Source organism: Thamnophis elegans, unplaced genomic scaffold, assembly GCF_009769535.1.
Source record: "Thamnophis elegans isolate rThaEle1 unplaced genomic scaffold, rThaEle1.pri scaffold_68_arrow_ctg1, whole genome shotgun sequence".
Taxonomy (NCBI): domain Eukaryota; kingdom Metazoa; phylum Chordata; class Lepidosauria; order Squamata; family Colubridae; genus Thamnophis; species Thamnophis elegans.
In genome coordinates, this window is record NW_022473902.1 from 1 (window position 1) to 22087 (window position 22087).

At 46.1% G+C, this 22087-nt stretch overlaps 1 protein-coding gene across 1 annotated transcript in view; it reads left to right on the forward strand.

The window, feature by feature from the left end:
* The first annotated feature begins 2933 nt into the window (after positions 1–2933).
* Positions 2934–22087, forward strand: part of GATA3 (GATA binding protein 3) — a 61114-nt gene continuing 41960 nt past the window's right edge. The window contains exons 1-2 of the mRNA XM_032238739.1: positions 2934–3357; positions 15763–16296. Of these exons, the coding sequence (XP_032094630.1) occupies positions 3117–3357; positions 15763–16296 (775 nt within the window). The 5' untranslated portion in view covers positions 2934–3116. The remainder of the gene's footprint in view (positions 3358–15762; positions 16297–22087) is intronic.

Below are 22087 nucleotides of genomic sequence, written 5' to 3' on the forward strand. Positions count from 1 at the left end.
TGGAGGTCTTCTAGTCCAACCCCCCCCCCCCCCCCGCTCGAGCAGGAGACCCTATACCAGTGTTTCTCAACCTTGGCAACTTGAAGATGTCCGGACTTCAACTCCCAGAATTCTGGGAGTTGAAGTCCGGACATCTTCAAGTTGCCAAGGTTGAGAAACGCTGCCCTATACCCTTTCTTTGCCCCGATACCCACAAGCGCGATCCCGGCCAAGCGTCCGATCCCAAGGCATTTGCCCGGGGTCCGGGAGTGGAACGGCGATCAAGCCTTTCCACACAACCCCCCCCCGTCCCTTATTTATTTAAAACGATCCCCGACTCGATCCCTTTCAGAAAAGCACGTGCGTTTTGGTTGGCCCCATAAACCTAGAGTAGACTCTTACTATTCCTCCCCGCTCTCCAAATTCGAGATCTCTCTTCGCCCCCCCCCTCCCCGTTCCTAGGAAAGCAAAGCCCGTGCGAATTAATTTTTAAAAAAAAAGGGGGGGGGAAGAGGAGGAGGGCTGCCTTTGGAAAGCGGGGCGCTCCCCCCCCCTCCAGCGCCTCTGGCTCCTGGCGTCTGAATGAGCCACTAGGGGATGCCAATGGTTCAATGGACAGAACGTTGAGAGTAGTTGAAAGTTCGAACGCGGGGCGAGCCAGCCAATCGGCGAGGGCTTTCGGCGAACGGAGGCCGGTGATTGGCTCAGAGAGTATCCATTTGTGTCTTTCTCTCTCTCTCTCTCTCTCCATTCTTCCCAAAGTCAATCGTTTTCAGGACTTCAGAACTCCCTTTTAAGGGGCTTAAAAACTGGAGCGCCTTTCTTTAACCAGATGGACAGAGTTGGAAGGGATCTTGTTAGGTCATCTAGTCCAACCCCTCCTCGCTCGCCCAAAGCAGGAGATCTTTCTTCTCCCGCTTGGACGGCGGGGATATTTACGGGGATTAAACCAGGGTTTGGGGCACCAAAAAGAAAACGTGACTCTCGCCCTTCCTTCGGCTTCTCCCCGGCCTCCTTCCAACGTCCCCGTGTTGCACCCACGCGCCACCCGTGACACGCTCATTCAAACGCAAGCCAGACGCCTCCTCCCCTCTTTTAAGGGCCAGCTGACCCATTGCTTTTTCAATTCCCTTTCCACCTGCTTACTTAAGATTTTCTCTCTCCCTCTTTCTCCCGGGTCTGAATTCGGGTGGGTGGGTGTCTAAGGAAGCCCACTTAAGAGGTTTCACCGCGTCTAAACGCCCCGCCTTGCGCGCGCGGCTCTCCTTTATCCCAGCAAAGCCGCGACCTCCCTCGGTTTGATGCCGTTTGTGTAATCTGATTTCCTCTGAAATGCGTAAATTTGGGGTGGGGGCGTGAGCTTCCCCGCGCGCTGGGGAGAGGAGTGCTCCTTAAAAGTATTAAAATAAAATAAAAGGAGGAAACGCGGATGAAATCTTTCTCCCCCCTCCCTCTCTCCTCCTCCCTGCTCCCCCCCCCCTTAAATTTGCCTGGCGATGATTAACTCTTTCTCAAGTTGGCCATCCTGCGCAATCTTTCCGCCCCAGGTAGGAGTGGGTGGAATAGAGACGCTGCTTCGGGAGGGGAAGGGAGGGAGAGAAAGAGAAGAGGGAAGGGGGACCGGCCGCCCGTTGGCTTCCTCCTCCCCTCCCCTTGTTCAAGGACAGGCCCCTCCCCGCCGAGGGTACGGGAACCTCCTTAAGTTGCGTCTCGCCACAGCTGTCTCTCTTAATGCGGGAGCCTGCTGGCGCCATCCTGCTTCTTTCAGAAGTAAAGCCTTCCCTTTAAAAAAAGAGAGAGGGAGAGGGAGAGAAGGAAGGAAGGGGGAGGGAGGGAAAGAGAGAGAGAAGAGGAGGAGGAAGAGGGAGTGGAGGAAGCCAATTTGAGCCACCCGACTTCTTCTCCTTTGCAACTTTTGCGTTTTTCTTTGCTCCGTTTATTTTAAAGAAACAGTTGTCCTTTCCACGTTTGTCCCCCCCCCCCAATTCTTATTTTGTTTTATTTTATTTTTGCTTTGCACCCCCCTTGCATTCAAAATGATCCCGGCGAGCGGGGAGCTCACCCCGAGCCCAAATTTGCTCTGAGCCAAACCCGCTCGCCTGCCTCTCTCCCTCCCTCTCTCTCCCGCGCGCATTTTGCAACTTAAACGGCCTCCAGAAATGCGGAGTCGCCTGGTAGAGTAACTGCCAGTCCTGGTCTGCCTTGCCAACCGCGGCCCGGTTCTCTCTCTTTCTCCCCACCTTCCCCGCCTCCTGCGCCGGGAAGAAGACCCGGGGAAAGGCGCGGCGGGGCCGAAAGGCCCTTAAACCCACCGCCCGGCCGGGCAGCATTACCGGTACTCCCCTCCCCTTCCCTCCCGGCGCTGTCGGAAGCCGGCGCTGCGCAGCTCGCCTTTGCGCTCGGCTCGCCAAACGTTCCCTGGGCTCCGGTTGCCCAAAAGCGAAAGATCGCGCCGCTTCCCCTTGCGCCGAGAGAGGTGAGTCTTGCCAGAGTTTTCTGGGGTGGGGGGTGGATGGGGGGAGATCCCAGCGCCGTGCAAGTTTGCAAGGATGCAGGGTTTTACGGGAGTTTGTGTGTGTGCTTGTATGTTTGTGTGCTTGTGTGTTTGGGTGTGCGCACAAGGGCCGGTTTGCCGTTTCTAACCTCCTTTTCGCCTTTCTTTCCTTCCTTTTCCCCTCCTCCCTCGCTTTTCCCCCTCCTTCCCTTCTCTCCTCCGCAGGTGATCCCGTGGAAGGGAAGCTGAAAGTGCTCGGATCCGAGCGAAGCGGCGCGCTGGCTGCAGGGGGGAATTTCTACCGGTGATTTTTTCCGTCTCTCTCTCTCGTCGTTCTCCCCCCCTGCCCTGCTTCGCTCCGGTTTGGAGGGGGGAAAAAGAGGCATTTAATTCGAAGCAAACCCCCGTCCGGGACTTTCCCCCTCCCTCCCTGCGGAGAGAGACGCTGCAGAACTTCTGCCCGTTCCGGTGTTTCGGATCCGCCGCTCTTAGACAAACTTTCAGAAAACTTTTCTTTTCCAATCAGGACTCGGTTCGGTTGCTTTTTTCTCTCCTTCCTCCTTTCTTTTTTTGCACGGGAGGCGACTGCCGTTCAGAAGCAGCCGCAGCCGTTCTCCCCGGCCATCCTCAGACGGAGGGCAGCATGGAAGTGACCACGGATCAACCCCGGTGGGTCAGTCACCACCATCCCGCCGTCCTCAACGGGCAGCACCCGGATTCCCACCACCCTGGACTCGGCCACTCGTACATGGACCCCGCGCAGTATCCACTGGCCGAGGAAATGGATGTACTTTTTAACATCGACGGCCAGGGCAATCACGTCCCTTCCTACTACAGCAACTCGGTGCGGGCCACGGTGCAGCGGTACCCGCCGACCCATCACGGTGAGTTGCCCGGGCGGGGGGTGGGAAGGGGAGGGGGAAGGGCACAGGGTGGGAAGGGGGCGACCAGCGTGGGGAGGGGGGGGATACACACATGCATTGGACTCTTCCTTCCTTTTCGGATCTCCCCTCACCCCTCCCAAACTTTTGACAGCCAGCAAAAAAAAAAAAAAAAAAAAATCTATTAAAAAAAAGTCTCCCGGAAACCGAGCGAAGGGTGTGCTATGTGTGTGAGAGTGTTTGTAAGTGAAAGAGCGAGCGTGCATTTCCACCCCTCTGCCTTTTTGCACGCTTTAGCTTCCCCGCTGCAGCTTGAGCAAATTCTGCAAAAGGCCAAAGTGATTTAATCCAGCGATCCTAGCCGGTCCATTATTATTATTATTATACTTTATTCATTAAAGATGAAACTCAGCCAACTGAACATTCAAAAATGCATTACAAATACCAGCGACTGGTGGTGGTGGTGGTATTATTATTATTATTATTATTATTATTATTATTATTATTATTATTATTATTATTATTTTGGTGAGATGCACAGCCTTTGGGGCTGGTAGCTCAACAGCTTGAGTCCTAACCAAGGACCTAGGAATTGTTGTTGTTGTTATTTATTATTATTATTATTTGCTGGGCTATATATCGCAGCTCTCCCCCCTCTCATTTTTCCCGGGTCAATGAACGATCTTGGAGGGGGGGGGGGTTGATTCAACCTCAGCTTAGGGCTGGTCGCGTTCACACGGCTTATTGACTCCAGCTCGCGGCTGAATGAACCGACTGGATCAATCCTAAAACTGAAGCGAAAGCGGCTCGGGGTTTGCACGGCGGGGTGAAAAAAAGAAACCGGCTTTTAAGGTCCCTAAACTCGGCCCGTTGTACAGACGCAGCCGCCAGTTCCTTGTTTGATCAGGTTAAGGACGGGGGTGAGTGGGTCTCTATCTTCCCCGCTTTTGGGCAGCCTCGATCCCATGGAGAAAAATAAACGAATTCTCCTATTCCCCCGTCTCGGACGATCTGGATTGCGCGTAGCCGGTTCCCTTCGTGCCAGATTTCACGCCGATTTCCCCTGAAGGATTTCCAGGCAGTGGGGGCCCCACCCCTGTTTCTAGGAACGAAGGAGCACGCCTGAATTCGGCCTTATTTGAGAGGGGGGGGGGAGAGGAGAGAGAGATGGAGAAAGAGAGAGAAAGGGTGAAAGAGAAAGAAAGAAAGGGAAAGAGAGAAAGAAATGAGAGAGAGAGAGGAGAGGAGAAAGAGAGAGAGGAGAGGAGGGAGAGAAAAAGATAGAGATAGAGAAAGAGAGAGAAAGTGAAAAAGAAAGAGAGAAAATAAGGGAAAGCGAGAAAGATGAGAGAGAGAGAAAGAGAGGAGAGGAGAGAGAGAAAGAGAGAAAGAGAAATAAAGGGAAAGAAAGAAATGAGAGAGAGAGAGGAGAGGAGAAAGAGAGAGAGGAGAGGAGGGAGAGAAAAAGATAGAGATAGAGAAAGAGAGAGAAAGTGAAAAAGAAAGAGAGAAAATAAGGGAAAGCGAGAAAGAGATGAGAGAGAGAGAAAGAGAGGAGAGGAGAGAGAGAAAGAGAGAAAGAGAAATAAAGGGAAAGAAAGAAATGAGAGAGAGAGAGGGAAAGGGAAAGAGATGAGAGAGAGAGAGAGAGAGAGGAGAAACAGGAGAGGAAAGGAGGGAGAGAAAAAGATAGAGAAAGAGAAAGAGAGAAAGAAAGGGAAAGAGAGAAAGAGATCAGAGAGAGAGAGAGAGAGAGAGAGAGAGAAAGAGAGAGAGAAGTGAAATAACTCCCTAACCACCTTTAAGCGACAGGCAAGGATCTTGGAAGGGCCTGCCTTCGAAATCTGCACGCTTTTAACTAGGCTAAAACAGAATCTGGTGGGTTGTTGACAGACAGGGCCTTCACAAGTGGTGAGAACCAATTCCACGAAGCCTTAAACCACGGTTGGTTGAGTGCTACATTGCTGCGGGGACGGGACGCGGGGATGGTCCTAGGGGTTTTAACCTTGAAAAGAAGTTAACCTGCGGAGTAAATCGCACTCAGGGATCTATAAAGAAAATTTCACCTTTATTAAATTGATATCTATCTATCTATCTATCTATCTATCTATCTATCTATCTATCTATCTATCTATCTATCTATCTATCTATCCATCCATCTATCTTCATTTTGTGTCCTTAATCACAATGCCAAAGGAAGAAAAAGAATCCAGAAGGTAGCATCTGGGCATCAGTTTTGAAGCCCGTGGTCTTGGCTCGAGGAAAGGGAGAGGGGGAGACACCCTTGTAGGCTGGGCAGTGGGGAAAAATGCATAAAATAGGATGCTTGCAAATCTTCTGAAAGATAATTCCGGAAAAGAGGGAGAAAGAATGGATGCATGGAATTAAATGACCCATCTGCGAGGAAACAACCAAGCTCAGAGTGCTCCAAGGACCCCTCATTCCAACCCCGAGCTTACAAATATTCTCCTTTATTGGTATGGAATTAAAGCCTTTCAAGGGGAGCCAAATAATTTACCCTCCTGTAGGGTCTGTGTTTCATTAGCTTGTAGGATTCCGGCTGCATATTTTTTGTCACCCACCCATCCCAAAGCAAGCTTGTCAGGATTTAGGAAAAAATTTTTTTTTATCATACTGGGCAGTTTTGGGAGAATCACACACAACACCTTCTTCTTGACAGGTCTCTTGTGAGAGTCGCTCAGGTGTGAACAGGGAGTGTGTAATATTAATTTCAGCAGGGCCTGACAACCGAAGGGCTTTTGAATTCATAAAGACTTTTTTAATATACTCCCCTTTGCAAAATCCCAGTTTTGCAAACTTAACTCAGCTTGCCTTCCGTCTCTAAACTGAGTGAAATTCTTAACCCAGGTTTAAGAATTAACCCAGATTTAGACGAGCAATTCCTTTAAAAACTAGGAACGACCACGTTGGCCTTTCACGTTTTTGAGCGAAGGGGTAGCTTTAAAGTTTATTTTTCCTCCCCTGGCATCTACTCTCCTTTAAGATCTAAAAGTTAAATGTCTCCTCTGGATCTAAAACTCCATTTTGCTTTGGAGCATTCAAAACTAGAAGGGATCTATATTATGTATTAAGGGGAAATATATTAATAAAAAGGGGGTGGAAATGCAAATACGGACCACGTTAGAAATGAACCTGCTCTCTCTTTACCCTCGCTCCTTTCAAAACGTGGTTTTCAACTGTGCCTCAAAATTAGACATTAGCTGGGTGTGGGCAGATTGGAGAGAGATGTGGAAAAAATAGAGCCGATATTCAGAATATAATGTGCTAGTTAATAAAGACAGAAAGAACTGAGAAAGACCTCTCCCCCCTCCCTACAATCCGGGAACTGAGCAACCAAAATTTAACCACCCTGATTAGTAATGGCCTGGGTCCATTATTAGACTTTTCACTGTGTCTTAGAAAATATTATTTGGTTCCTCCCGCTCTTTCTTTTTAACTGGCATGTATTGCTTTGATCTGCCATGAGTAGGGACTGGTTTCCTGGGTCCCCCTCCCCCCTTTCCCCTTTTTTCTTAGGTGAGGATTCAACTAGATGGCAGTGCCCCCAATGCTGTGCCATAGGGCGTGCTAGCTACATCCTTACAAGAGATCCAATCATTTTATTATCATGGTTTCTAAACCACAATAATAATAATAATAATAAGTTTTGTATTTTAAGTTCTTACAAGTAGAAAAATCAACTCCCGAGGCTTTTTTCCTTGGTGCTCAACATAAGGACAAGAGTTGGAAGGGATTTTTTTAAAAAAAGTCAAAATGGTGACCCAGGAATAATTCAATTCAATTCAATTCAATGCACGACACGGGTACGATGACATTGAACGGGTGCAGCCCCCCCCCCCCGAGAAAACACAAAATACATCTCAATAACTCAATAAATAAAAGAAAAAGAAAAATCCCTAAACCCACATAAGTAATAACTAGCTCACATTCCCACATACGTAGATGTAGATAACATTCTTTTACAGTGGTAGAAACATCGGTTACGCTGGCCCTGTAAATCTATCATATTAAACCAGACGGAGGTGTTATGTTGCGTTTAGAAGTCTGACGGCCCCACCGAATAAAAGCTATTTTTCAGCCTATTCGTTTGGCTGGCTAGACTTCTGTATCTCCCACCTATATGGTAGGAGAGTAAAGAAGGGCGAATAAATAAAATAATAAATAAAGAATAAAATAAAGGGGGGCTTAGAACATAGAATAATAGAGTTGGAAGGGACCTTGGAGGTCTTCTAATCCAACCCCCTATTCCTAGCCTAGACCATTTCAGACAAATGGGTGTCCAGTCTCTTCTTAAAAACTTCCAGTGTTGGAGCATTCACAAAATCATGGAAGCAAGTTGTTCCACTGATTAATTATCCTATTAGGATGTTCTTCCTTCATTTTAGGTTGCTTCTCTCCTTGATTAGTTTCCACCCATTGCTTCTTGTCCTGCTTTCAGGTGCTTTGGAGAATAGCTTGCCCCCCTCTTTTCTTGGGGCAGCCCCTCAAATATTGGGACCCTACTATCACATCACTCCTAATCCTTTTCTTCATTATAGTCATACCCAATTCCAACAACCAGTCTTTTTATGTGTGAGCCTTCAGGCCCCTAATCATCATCAGTTTGATCCTCGTTTGAAACTGGATTCCCAATGCAGGATGGAGACTGCATTTGACTTTATGTTTGATTTCAGTAGGGTGGACAATCCAAAGGAATTTGTTTCGGATTGAGAGCCATCCAATCCAAATGATTGGATGGCTCTCATTTTTTATCCAATGATAAAAAACCAAGATCTAAATGAGAAGCCATCTTTTCTCCCTCTTTTTTGCCCTTGAAAGAAGGATTTGACTCCATCAGAGCAGATAAGAAGGAAAGTAATTCCCCAAATCAATAATCTTAGAAGCCTGGCTTAAAAAAAAAAAGAGGTTAGCTAAACAATCCAGTCATTAATTAAAAAGAAAATATGAGGCTCGTCTTTCTGCTCCCCGTGGGCATTTCTTAGAGGAATAATGAATTCTTATTAATTGCATTGATGCATGTTCGATTCCAGCCCTATTCTGCCAGGGTGTTTTTAACTTGCAACCCCCCCCCCCCAAAACCCCACACACCACCTCCCTGGAATTTAAATATATTTAAATGGACTGGGAGGGAGGGGGAAGGCAGTTTGCATACCAGGATTAAATTGGGGGTGGGGAAGGGAAGAAGAGAGGTGGTTGAAATAAAGGGGGTTTCCTATCCCTGAAGGTTGACTAGGGAAGATCGGAGGAGGCCTCTAAAATATTTCAGCCAGATTTTGCAGAAGTTTTGAGTAGGGGTGAAAATTCAAACCATTTACTGCTGAGTAAATGCATCCCTTCAGTCTGGAGGGAGCAGTTGGTCTCCTTTTAAGAAACACACACACACACACACACACACACACACAGAGCCCTCTCAGGTTTTGAAAGAAAGAAATGGATTGCCTTTTGTTGTTGCAAAATTCTGATAATTTCATCTCCATCCATTTATGAAGAGTTAAGGCCCTTTCACGGGCTTACTTCTTACCTCTGAGTAAGAAGTAAGTAATTGCGTACAAGTAGTAATTGAGTAGAAATTGCATACTGGATTGAGGCAGGTGACTGTTTTCCAAAAGTGACCTTGAAAAACTACTTTCGTCTCCCCAAAATATTGATTTGACGTTTATTAAATTTGTTGGCTGCCTGGTATCACCTCTCAAGGGGTGGCTGAAGATGATGGTAGGTGCAGCATTCACACAACACCCTTAACCCGGTTCCTGGACTCACCCACTCCCTGACTTCCCTACAATACACCAATGACCCATTGAACTGGGCCTGGTTCCTGTTGCTGAGTTTGCTGCCGACTGGGTGAAACGCATTGTGCGAAAACGGCTCCCCGGTGGCTGGGAATAGGAATTGGGCTAGTTTTTATCTGGAGGCTGCCACCGAGACCCCTAAGGCCTTTAGTGTGACCCTCCGGCACGAACTTAACTTAAACCAACGTAGCTGGTTTTGCTGCATTTTAGACCGCCCCCCCCCTACGATCAGGAGCTGCATTTTACACCCAGGTCGGGTTGCATTGGGAAAGAATTTATGGTGGCATTCTGAAAACGAGAGAGAATCGAGTCAAGAATTGAAAATGAATTCTCCCTTCTTTTCAAGGTCTGCAGCTCAAATGCTATACGGTTTGAATGATCCCTTCTTGGGGAGGGAGGGGGGTTGTTCCTGGACTTTCAACCAGAATAGCAGGGGGGGGGGAGTTCAGATTACAGATTGATTTTGAGGGTGCATCACAATCCTAAAACTGTTCAGTGAATTTCCAGCAAATCAGATTTGCTATTTATTCTCTCTGTCTCTGTCTCTCTCTGTCTCTCTCTTTCTGTCTCTCTCTCTGTCTCTCTCTTTCTGTCTCTCTCTCTGTCTCTCTCTTTCTGTCTCTCTCTGTCTCTCTCTTTCTATCTCTCTGTCTGTCTCTGTCTGTCTCTCTCTGTCCAGAGATTGTTTCTAAAGAACGAAGTGTGCTACCTTCATATCATGATAGTCCTACCTCGAATCTGGCGGGTAGACACGGGGAGCCTTAATCCTTACAGTTGAGGGCCAGCTTTTAAATTTAGTCCCCTGCCCTAAGGGGAAAGCAGAATGCCCCCCTCTCCTAATTAGAGTTGGACAAATATTTTGCCCTGTAAAACTCAAAGCCCTGGGGCTGGATCCATTGACGTGTTGACGAAGAGACCAAGACATTGATGGGAGCGGGGCTTACTACTCCAAGGAGAATGAGAATTCAAATGGAAATGTGCAACCAACCTGTGAATGTTTTAACCTATTTCCGCAGAACTTTTGGATTTCAGCTTAATGCACTAAGGGTGTCACTTTCCCTTCCCTTTCAGAAAGTTGATTGAAACCTAGTTAGTTGAGCAAGTCAGGTGCTCTACCCCCCCCCCCCCAAATAGGTTTGCCAACTGATCACCCAAGAAGTTGGTGAGCCTGCTCTTCTCACTTCAAAACAGTTGGCAGCATTCAGCAGTTGAATTTTTTTTTTTCTTGGCAGGGTAGTAGGTGTTACGGTCCCTTGCTCACACCCTCAAGAACAAGTCGGTTAAGTGGTATAGTTACAGCGCCTAGTAGATATGTTTGGCAGGCTTGGCAAGAGGCATCTAAGCTGGATGGTTCTGGCAATCTCACCAATCTTCATCAGAACTTCTAGCAAAAAAAATATATTAATAAAACCCTCAATTTCTTTGAAAAACAGTAGAACTTGCTTGGAAGATATTTAGGTTCCCCACCCCACCCCCCACCTAAATGGGCTGTGGTGGAAACATACAACATTTAAAATTCTTTAGATGTAGACTTCTTCATTGGCCAAGTGTGATTGGAGACACAAGGAAATTGTCTTCGGTGCATAAGCTCTTACTGTACGTATAAAATACATTCGTGAAGAATCGTAAGATTTTCAGAGGAACTGGTTATTCCTGGTTAAGGATGTAATTCGAAGCAAAAATCACCTCCTTGAAGATGCGGTGGCAATTTCTGAGTAAAAGAATTATTTGTGGGAAGTGGAAAGGATATTGACTAAATCATTAATTCCACAGAATTAAATGATTCTCAAATAGATACTCAAAACCGTAGCAGTAAACAGGTTAGGTCCTTATTTAGCTCTAGCTTCCGAAATATATTAAATGCAGCTTCTGTCTTCTTTATTTAAAGCATTTGTATAGACACCTATTTTTTTTTTTTTAAACCAAGCTCTAGGTGACTAATAGCCAACTTTTCATCCGTACAACCACTCAACATTTAGGCTAGCTTTCCAAGAAATTTGGAGTCCTGACTTGGCAAATCTTATGTCCAATAACTAGGAATTAGCTCATTTATTCCAGTCAAACATACCTTCAATTTATGCATTGAAAGAATGAGCACTGTATAGAAAAATGTATCCGTAGGACAAACCAGATCCTGCATAATTTTACCAAGAAATAAGTTCCCAATTCATTTATTTGAAATTTTCACAACCTCTCCTGGGATAGTTTAACTGATGATACATCTGCTGGAATGAAAGCTTTCCCCTCCAGCTAAATGATTTTTCAGAAGTTCGGTTGTTTTCACAAATAGCTCCTTAAATATATTTATCATATAAGACATCACTCCCTCCTTTGTGTGTTTGACTTTGACAGAAAGCCATTCCAAGCAAAGAAATTGAGAAGTGAATGGTGGTTTTTTTTGTCCAACGGGGAGAGAAAACTAAAGTTTTAAAACCTCATATATATTTTTTTGCAGAAAAAGAAAACAGTATGGTTACAATTCATATATGCAATGGGCTTAATTCAAATTTTGAAAGCTTTTCTCCCAGGGGAAAAAAAAATCTAATATTTGAAGCTACTCAATTCTGGCTGGGTTTATTTGAAGTAGCAGAAAATAGCAATTGGATGGATCTCTTGTTTTTATATTCTTGCCTATTCCTTGTTTTATTTTTAATTTTCTAGCAGCTTTTATCAAGCTAGTTTGCTTTGTGTAAGTCTTCACTTGGAACGAGAGTGTTTAGCTCCTGGGACCTCATCCCCAATTCTACAGAAACATGGAACTAACTACCGTTTGATACCCATCTTCCTCAGCTGGTAGGAACAGGGTGACGAAAATGGTGATTATACCTCCAGAGACGTGAAGGACATATTATTAGGAAAGAGCAGGGGTGGGATACAAATAATTTAACAACCGGTTCTCTGCCCTAGTGATTTCTTCCAACAACCAGTTCCCAAAACTGCTCAGAAAGTTAAACAACCGGTTCTCCTGAAGTGGTGCAAACTGGCTGAATCCCACCACTGGGAAAGTGGTGTGGATTATGGGGATTGTGATGATAAGAAAATTCAGAAAAATTCTCTTTTAAGATATTCCACAAATGATACAGCTGAACTTCTTGGAGTGGCCCCCATCTCGTGGGGTGAGGGATCTATTTATTTATTTATTATTATTTTTTATTTATTAATTAGACTTATATACCGCTTCATAGGACTTTCAGCCCTCTCTAAGCGGTTTACAGATTTTTAGCAAATTGAGTCAGCATATCACCCCCACAGTCTGGGTCCTCATTTCACCCACCTCGGAAGGATGGAAGGCTGAGTCAACCTTGAGCTCGTAAGATTTGAACCGCTGAACTGCAGATAACAGTCAGCTGAAGTGGCCTGCAGTATTGCACCCTAACCACTGCGCCACCTCGGCTCTTTACCCCTGAGCATCTCCTGGGCTGTATGTCTGTGACACCTGTTCGATCTCCCCTGATATATGTAGAGACCCTTCCCACATAAAGCTTGTAGCCCAAAATGGCTGTCAATGAATTTAGCAGAATGACCTGTCCTCATAGGCCCACCGGTCTATATGTGTGTGTCTAATTGTCACAGCACTACGGTCAAAAACTACGCCTCCTCTCTTCTCTGGGGGGTTTGTAGCAGGGGTGAGTTCCTGCCAGTTGTAACCTCTTCTATAGAAGAGGTTCCACAAATCCACAGTGCCATTTAGAACCGGTTCCCGTCCGTCTACACATCATCAAGATGAAGAGCGAGAGGAGGAATTCTGGGAGTTGAAGTCCACAAGTCTTAAAGCTGTCAAGTTTCAACACCCCTGGGGGCGTTTTTTCTAAAGGGTTAGGGGTGCAAGGGTCTTGTAACTTGCAGCTTTAAGACTTGCACACTTCAATGCCAAAGTTCCTGAGCCAACATGATTGGAGGAGGAATTCTGGGAGTTGAAGTCCACAAGTCTTAAAGCTGTCAAGTTTGAACACCCCTGGGGTTTTTTCTCTAAAGGGTTGGGGGTGCAAGGGTCTTGTAACTTGAAGGCTCTAAGACTTGCGTGCTTCAAATGCCAGAGTTCCTGAGCCAACATTTTAGTTGCTAAGCAAGAGCATTGTTAAGTGAGTTTCACCACATTTTACAAGTTGGCCACGCCCACCCAATCACATGGCTGGCAAGCCACTCCCACAAAGCAGGCCACACCTACAGAGGAGGTTCTAAAAAAATTTGAAAACCACCACTGGTTTGTAGGTGCCAAAACTATATACTCAGGAGGATTGTACATAGGTAAAGCCTTTATGGGTGTGTGTGTGTGTCCCTGGTGCTCTCTGAGCATGGCTGCTCTCCTGCAGACGTTTCGTGACCCAACTAGGTAACATTATCAGTGCTTGAGGAAATGTGGTTTGCTCTCTGTTGATATGCAGGTGGCTTGACCTGTCAATGTTACCCCAATTAAGGAACTTTCTAGAAAGCAATAAAAAGCAAGAGCTGGCAAGAACTCCCTCACCCATACTCACAGGGCAAGCTGTGAGGACAGGCAGTCCTCGACTTACAACGGTTCATTTAGTGACCGTTCAAAGTGACAACAGCACTGAAAAAAAAAGTGACTTATGACCCTTTCCCACACTTATGACCATTGCAGCATTTTGGTCACGCGATCAAAAATTCAGACACGGCAACTGACTCATACTTATATGATGGTTGTAAGGTCCTGTGATCCTCTTTTACGACCTACTGATCAGCAATGTTGATGGGGAAGGCAGATTCACTTAACGACCGGGGGTCACTAATCTATCTACCAGGGGGATTCCCTGAACAATGGCGGCAAGAAGGGCCGTCAAATGGGGCAAAACTCCTTTATGCAATGCCTCACTCGACGGCAGAGACGTTTGGGCTCCATGGGTGGTTGTAAGGCGAGGACTAGCCATTATGCAGGGTTTGAAGCGAAGGTTGGACTTAACAGGCTTTTTCATTTTTATTTGGCTGGTGAAAAATTTGCTGGGGTTGACAGGGGGCCGTGCTTATCGGCAACAATCTAGACGGGCCCCAGATATGTGGCTCCTCAGGGTACTCCATTTGGTTCCCTCAGGTGTTGAAAGAGGCCAGACTCGGCTTCCTCCTTGGGATGCCATCCGCTCTCCTCACTGAGGAAACGGTGGAGAGCCAACTGACCATCAGAGACCGTCTGCGGTGCAAGATTCGTTGTGCAAGAGAGGAAATGGAACAACAACAATGCATAACATAATACAGACACAGACCCACACTGAACATGTGTAGATATATTTGGTAGTTAGCATACAAGCACACACACAAACACATAAGTAGAAAAACAGTTGTAAAGAGGAGGGAATAGAACAACAACAATTGTACATGCACGTGTGTGTCTGTGTGTGTGTGTGTATAATTGTGTGTATATATGTATATAATTGTGTGTGTGTATACAGTAACAACCCCCCTCCCTCCCCTCTATCTATCTATCTATCTATCTATCTATCATCTATCTATCTATCTATCTATCTATCTATCTATCTATCTATCTACCTACCTACCTACCTACCTACCTACCTACCTACCTACCTACCTACCTACCTACCTACCTACCTACCTACCTACCATCTATCTATTGTGTATCATTGTGTGAATATATGTATATAATGTGTGTGTATATATAGTATCTCTCTCTCTCTCCCCCTCTCTCCCCCATGTGTATAATTGTGTGTGTATATATACAGTCAGTCAGTCAGTCAGTCAGTCAGTCAGTCAGTCAGTCAGTCAGTCTGTCTGTCTGTCTATCTATTTATCTATCTATCTATCATCTAATATGTATCTATCATTGTGTGAATATATGTATATAATGTTTGTGGATATACAGTAGCTCTCTCTCTCCCCCTCTCTCCCCCATGTGTATAACTGTGGTTGTATATACAGTATCTCTGCCTATCTATCTATCTATCTATCTATCTATCTATCTATCTATCTATCTATCTATCTATCTATCTATCATCTATCTATCTATCTATCTATCTATCTATCTATCTATCTATCTATCTATCACCTTTTATCTATCTATCTATCTATCTATCTATCTATCTATCTATCTATCATCTATCATCTATCATCTATCTATCTATCTATCTATCTATCTATCTATCTATCTATCTATCTATCTATCTATCTATCTATCTATCATCTATTATGTATCTATCATTGTGTGAATATATGTATATAATGTGTGTTTATATACAGTATCTCTCTCCCTCTCCCTCTCTCTCCCCACTCTCATCTATGTGTATAATTGTGTATGTATATATACATTATCTCTGTCTGTCTGTCTATCTATCATTTATTATGTATCTATCATTGTGTGAATATATGTATATAATGTGTGTGGATATACAGTATCACTCTATCACCCTATCTCCCTCCCTCCCTCTCTCCCTCTCTCCCTCTCCCTCGCTACCTAGCTACTGACCAAGGGTGGGTTTCTGCTGGTACTACTTCTGGTTTGGCGTGCACATGATTTTGCACAATTATACAAACCTCGTTGGGATGTTTGATGTGCTGATTTTTGTCTGAAGTCCGTTCAAGGAAAAGCCCACCTAACAGAGGCCTCCTTTGTCTTCTTCTGTCCCGGCAGGTAGCCAGGTATGTCGCCCACCTTTGCTGCACGGGTCCCTCCCTTGGCTGGATGGGAGCAAAGCTTTGGGAAGCCACCACGGCGCTGCCCCATGGAACCTGAGTCCTTTCTCCAAAGCTCCCATCCACCACGGCTCGCCGGGACCTCTCTCCGTCTACCCGCCAGCTTCTACCTCCACGCTGTCGGCCGGCCACTCCAGTCCTCACCTCTTCACTTTCCCGCCGACCCCTCCGAAAGATGTCTCTCCAGATCCTTCCATCTCCACTCCGGGCTCCACGGGGTCGAGCCGCCAAGAAGAGAAGGAGTGCATTAAGTACCAGGTGTCGCTGGCCGAAACCATGAAGCTGGAATCGTCTCATTCCCGGAGCAACATGGCGTCCTTGGGAGGATCTTCTTCTGGTCATCATCCGATCGCCACTTATCCTTCCTACGTCCCCGAATACGGCTCTGGACTTTTCCCCCCGAGCAGTCTTCTTGGGGGATCACCAACTGGATTTGGGTGCAAATCCAGGCCTAAGGCTCGCTCCAGCACAGGTAGGGTCCTTCACGATCCATTTCTGGTTTGGGTGGGTGGATGGGGAAGAAGATTCGTTGGTGCTTCAGGAGAAGAGCAGATGTTATCCAAGTGTCGGGAGTGACGTTTTCATCTTTTAAGGCTGGGGGAGCTGTCGTTAAAAAAACAGATCGGACCCCCTGAAAGGTCAGAGAGGAGATCAAATAGAATCTGCTTGGATCCCAAATCTGCTTCGGACTTGGGATTTAGACCAGTGGTGGGTTCCTACCGGTTCGGACTGGTTTGGCTGAACTAGTAGTGGTTTGGTGGCCCGGGTGGCTGGAATCGGCAACGACCCAGGTCTGCCATGCTCCCGAAGCAGTTCTCCGGGTGGTGCCATAGGCGCCGACATCTTGTTTTTTGCTTCTGTGCATGTGCAGAGCAATTTTTATTGCACTGAGCATGCCCGCACACCGCGCCCACAAGCGAACCGGCAGTAGTGACTACCGGAACCCATTCCTGATTTAGTCAACCGGGAAGTTAGTTCGTTTGGGGAGAAACAAAGATTCCGGAGTGCCTATTTGACCTTCTGCAGAGGTGGGTTTCACGTACGTTTACCCCTGGTTCTCGCCACGCACTGAAAACGTGAGTGCGTGCGCACACTGGCTTTGTGAGTGCACGTGCCTTCCACGCATGTGCTGTGCTCACGCGCACGGCTTGCACGCATACATGCAGCTTAGGAAACGTGGTTAAATAGGACGGCATAGAGCCCGCGACCACCCGCCAGTCGCCATATCGGTTCGCCCAAACCAGTCCGAACCGGCTGAATACCACCTCTGACCTTCTGGGTTTGTCAACCATGACGTAGGGCTGAGTCCCCCATCTTGTTGAAGAAACCAGCATTAATCAAACAGTGATGTAAGTCCATATGTGAATCCCTTGTTATGACGTGTTTCTAAGATCTGATGGAATATTTATTTGTTCGTTTGTTTGTACCTTTTATTATTTTTGCAAATAACTTGAAATGGTGAGCATGCCTAATACTCTTTCACCCCCCTCTATTTTCCTCACAACAACTCTGCGAGGCGGGTTGGGTTGAGAGTGAATGACTGGCCCAAAGTCACCCAATTGGTTTTCGTCTCTGAGGCTGGACTAGAACTCAGGATCATTTGGTGATTGGCCCCCATGACCCACCCACTTTTCATCCCTAAGGTGGGACTAGAACTCACATCTCCTGGTGATGGGCCCAAAGTCACCCAGCTGGTTTTCATGACTAAGGCAGAACTAGAACTCACAGTCTCCTTATGATTGGCTCAAAGTCACCCAACCAGCTTTCATGACTAAGGTAGAACTAGAAATCACAGTCTCCTGGTGATTGGCCCAAAGTCACCCAGCCGGCTTTCATGACTAAGGCGGAACTAGAACTCCCAGTCTCCTGGTGATTGGCCCAAAGTCACCCAGCTAGTTTTCATGACTAAGGTGGGACTAGAACTCCAAGTCTCCTGGTGATTGGCCCAAAGTCACCCAGCTGGTTTTCATGACTAAGGTGGGACTAGAACTCCCAGTCTCCTGGTGATTGGCTCAAAGTCACCCAACCGGCTTCCATGACTAAGGCGGAACTAGAACTCCCAATCTCCTGATGCAATAACCCCCAATCTGAAGTGGTTTTTATGCGGCAATGTTGTGTGCATTGTGACATCCTGGCCCTGTTTACCTAATTCGCCTTACTTGTGCTATTTGCACAACAATGAAGATGCTGTCACTTGCTCTTCTTGGATGCCGAATGAGCACCTTTACTGGGAAAAAGCAAAGTCACTCTTATTGGAGGAAATGTCTCCATGGGTTTCCACCCATTCATGGAGATCAGGGGGGGCTTGCTATCACCTTGCAGGACTCAGGAAGTGTGCCTTTTCAATACAATCAGTCCTCGACTTATGACTGTTCATTTAGTGACCGTTAGTTGCGGGGAAAAAGTGACTTACGACCTATCCTCGCGCTTATGACTCGTGCAGCATCCCCGTGGTCACATGACTGCAATTTGGGGGTTTGGCAACCAGCCCGCATTGACGATGGCTGTGGGCTCAGGTGACTGCCATTTGCAAACTTCCCAGCCAGTTTCAACCAGCAAAGTCGATGGGGGAAGTTGGATTCGCTTAACGACTGTGGTATAAGTCATAAAACCGAGTGTGACTCACTTAATGACTCCGTTGTTTAGTGATGGAATTTGCAATCTTAGTTCTGGTCATCAGTGTCATGGCTCCTGTCCTCTAGATTGATATTGATAACATGGAACTAGAACTCACCTTATCCTGGTGATTAGTCCAAAGTCACTAAGCCGGCTTTCATGCCCAAGGCTGGACTAGATCTCACAATCTCCTGGTGATTGGCTCAAACTCACCCAGCTGGCTTTCATGCCTAAGGTGGGACTAGATCTCATAATCTCCTGGTGATTGGCTCAAACTCACCCAGCCAGCTTTCATACCTAAGGTAGGACTAGAACTCACCGCCTCCTGGTTTCTAGACCGTCGCCTTAATTGCTACAGCAAACCTCCCATTTAATTTTGTCTGATGGGAGGTGGGGACAGAACGTTAAATCAGATTTAAGTTTAATCACCCCCTTCAGGCCTGGGTGGCCTTGAAATGAACCCGGAGGGGGAAGGAAACGAATTCAGAATCGATGGGCCATGTTAGAAGTTAAATATGCAAATGCCACGTCCATGTAATATGGTCACGCTCTTTTGAAGCAGGCAGCAATAGATGCGTATTTTGCCTCGCATAGAAATAAAATATATTCCTTTACTTAGCACTGGGTAGGAAGTACATGAATAGTGGCACGAAAAATGTACGAAGCAGAACACATAGGAGTCACGTAAAACGAGGGCTGTGCTCAGTTTTGTGGGATGAAGAATAAAACCCTCAAGAAATTATATATTAGGGTTACAAATTACGTTTTAAAATAAGTTAGTTCATAAAATAAGTGTCCTAGGTAGGTAGTCCTCGATTTACGACCATAATGGGGGTTCGGAATTTTGTTGCTAAGCAAGACAGTTGTTAAATGTGCTTTCCCCCTATTTTATGACCTTTCTTGGCGCCGTTGTTAAGCGAATCGCTGTGGTAGTTAAGTTAGGAATGTGTTTGTTAAGTGAATCTGGCTTCCTCATTGATTTTGCTTGTCAGAAGGTCGCAAAAGGGGATAATGCGACCCCTGGGAGAGGGCAACCGTCATAAGTACATGCCAGTTGCCAAGACTTTGAATCTCGATCATGTGACCATGGGAATGCTGCAATGGTCATAAGTGTGAAAAAAGGTCATGTATAAGTATCATCTTTATTTTCATTATACTTAAATACAACAAAATTGGTCCCTTTCTTCAGTGCTGTTGCAACCTTGAACAGTCCCTAAATGAACTGTTATAAGTTGAGGCCTAGCTGTATATTAATATTTAGGCTATTTTTCCATTTAAAGTCCTGATAGGACTATTCATCAAAGCAAACACCAATTCTTTTCACCGAACCCATAGAGTTGCCTGTTTGTTACTCTGCTTCGGAAGCCTGTTCCCTCATCAGTGTATCCTGCTTGCATCTCTGTTGTGGCAATGTCTACTAGAGGACAAGGATGGCCAGGCTACAAGCGGCAAGCCAAGATGGTTCATTTGTTTTGTCTCTTTGGAGAATTAGCCTAGAGGAGAGGATTTGGCAAGAATTTTCTCTTCGTCCCTTTGCAACCAGCCGAAACTAGCCAACTCAATTTTTAACCTTGTTTGTGGTGATTACATGGTTAGTTTATGCTTATAGGAACCGTAGCAGTTGGATTGTTCCATAAACCACAGTTTATGAGGAAATCCACTTGCGGAAATCTGTCTCTGTCTCTTTCTCTTTCTTTCTCTCTCTTTCTCTCTCTTTCTCTCTTTCTCTCTCTCTCCTTCTCTTTCTCTCTTTCTCCCTTTCTCTCTTTCTCTTCCCCCACTCTCCCTCCATCTCTGCCTCTAGCTCTCTAACGATCATCTACCCCGTTTCCCTGAAAATAAGACCTCCCCAGATAATAAGCCCAATTGGGCCTTTGAGCACATGCACTAAAATAAGCCCTCCCCCCAAAATATTGCAACACAGAAGCAGCCATGAGATGACCACCTTCGCTGCCTCCTGCACCTCAAAAATAATAAGACCTCCCCGAAAATAAGGCCACGTGCTTATTTTGGGGGTCAAAAGCAAATAAGACCCTGTCTTATTTTTGGGGAAACACAGTAGCTATTGTACTTATCTCTATCTCTCTATTTATCTCTCTCTCTCTCCTTCTTTCTTTCTCTCTCTCCCTCCCTCTTTCTCTCTCTCCCACTCCCCCTATCTCTATCTCCTGCCTCTTTTATCTGTCTATCTCTGACTATCCACAGTCTTAATGTTGTAACCAAAATTGGCACGGCTGACGTTTAAATCCACCACCTCATCCTTTCTCTGTTGTTGTTGTTTTTAATCCTGTGGATGATGATAGAATCCTTTATAAAAGTGAAAGTAGATTTCCCCCATGAACCGACTTCCGCCTTGTGTTCTCTTTTAAAACTCCATTCTTGGCCTGTTTTCTAAGTTTATTCCCCCCCCCCCACTCCACCTTGGTTTCTTTCTTTTAGACAACCTGTTGCTTGTTCACCTATTTCTGGAGCATGGATTCCAGGGGGGTTTACGGATGCTTTTTTATACGAAAGTGTGTGGTGTCACAGGGGGAAGGGGGGGGGACCACAAAAACCGAATGTGTTCCGGAAATGTTGTTTCTTGGTTCAGTAACTTCCCTTCGCAAAGAGGGAAAATGAAGAGGGAACTGGCTTTCCTTCAAAGAGAACTTTCCTCAATTCTTTCTCACGTTCCCTGCAGGGACCAGTTCAGGTTCAATCTGGCATTTCCAAGGTTTGGGGTCTCCCTGTGTGTATGAGAGAGAGACAGAGAAGAGTTAGAGAGAGAGCAAGAGAGAGAGAGGGGAGGGGAGGAAGGAGGGGGAGGACGAGAGAGAGAGAGAGAGAGAGAGAGAGGGAAGGGGAGAGGGAGAGAGAAAGGGGGGAAAGAGAGTGGAAACAAGATAGATAGGTAGGTAGGTAGGTAGATAAGATAGATAGATAGATAGATATAGACAGACAGACAAATAGAAACAGCAGGAGAGAGAGAGGAGGGAGAGGGAGAGAGAAAGGGAAAAGAGAGAGTGGGAACAAGATAGATAGGTAGGTAGGTAGATAAGATAAATATATATATATATATATAGATAGATAGATAGATAGATAGATAGATAGATAGATAGATAGATAGATAGATAGATAGATATAGACAGACAGACAGAAACAGCAGGAGAGAGAGAGGAGGGAGAGGGAGAGAGAAAGGGGGAAAGAGAGAGTGGGAACAAGATATATAGATAGATGGATGGATAGATAGATAGATAGATAGGCAGACAGGCAGACAGACAGCAGGAGAGAGAGAGGAAGGAGGGGGAGAGGGGAAGGCAGAGAGGGAGAGAGGGAAGGGGAAAGACAGAGAGGGAGGAAAGGAAGGAGGAAGGGGGAGAGGGAGAGAGAGCAGGAGAGGGAAGGAGAGAGGGAGGGAGAGGGGGGAAAGAGAGAGTGGGAACAAGATAGATAGATAGACAGACAGACAGCATGAGAGGGAGAGGAAGGAGGGGGGAGGGGAAGGCAGAGAGGGAGGGAAGGAGGGAGGGAGGGAAGGGGAAAGAGACAGAGGGAGGAAAGGAAGGAGGAAGAGGGAGAGGGAGAGAGAGAAGGAGAGGGAAGGAGAGAGGGAGGGAGAGAGGGGGAAAGAGAGTGGGAAGAAGATAGATAGATAGACAGACAGACAG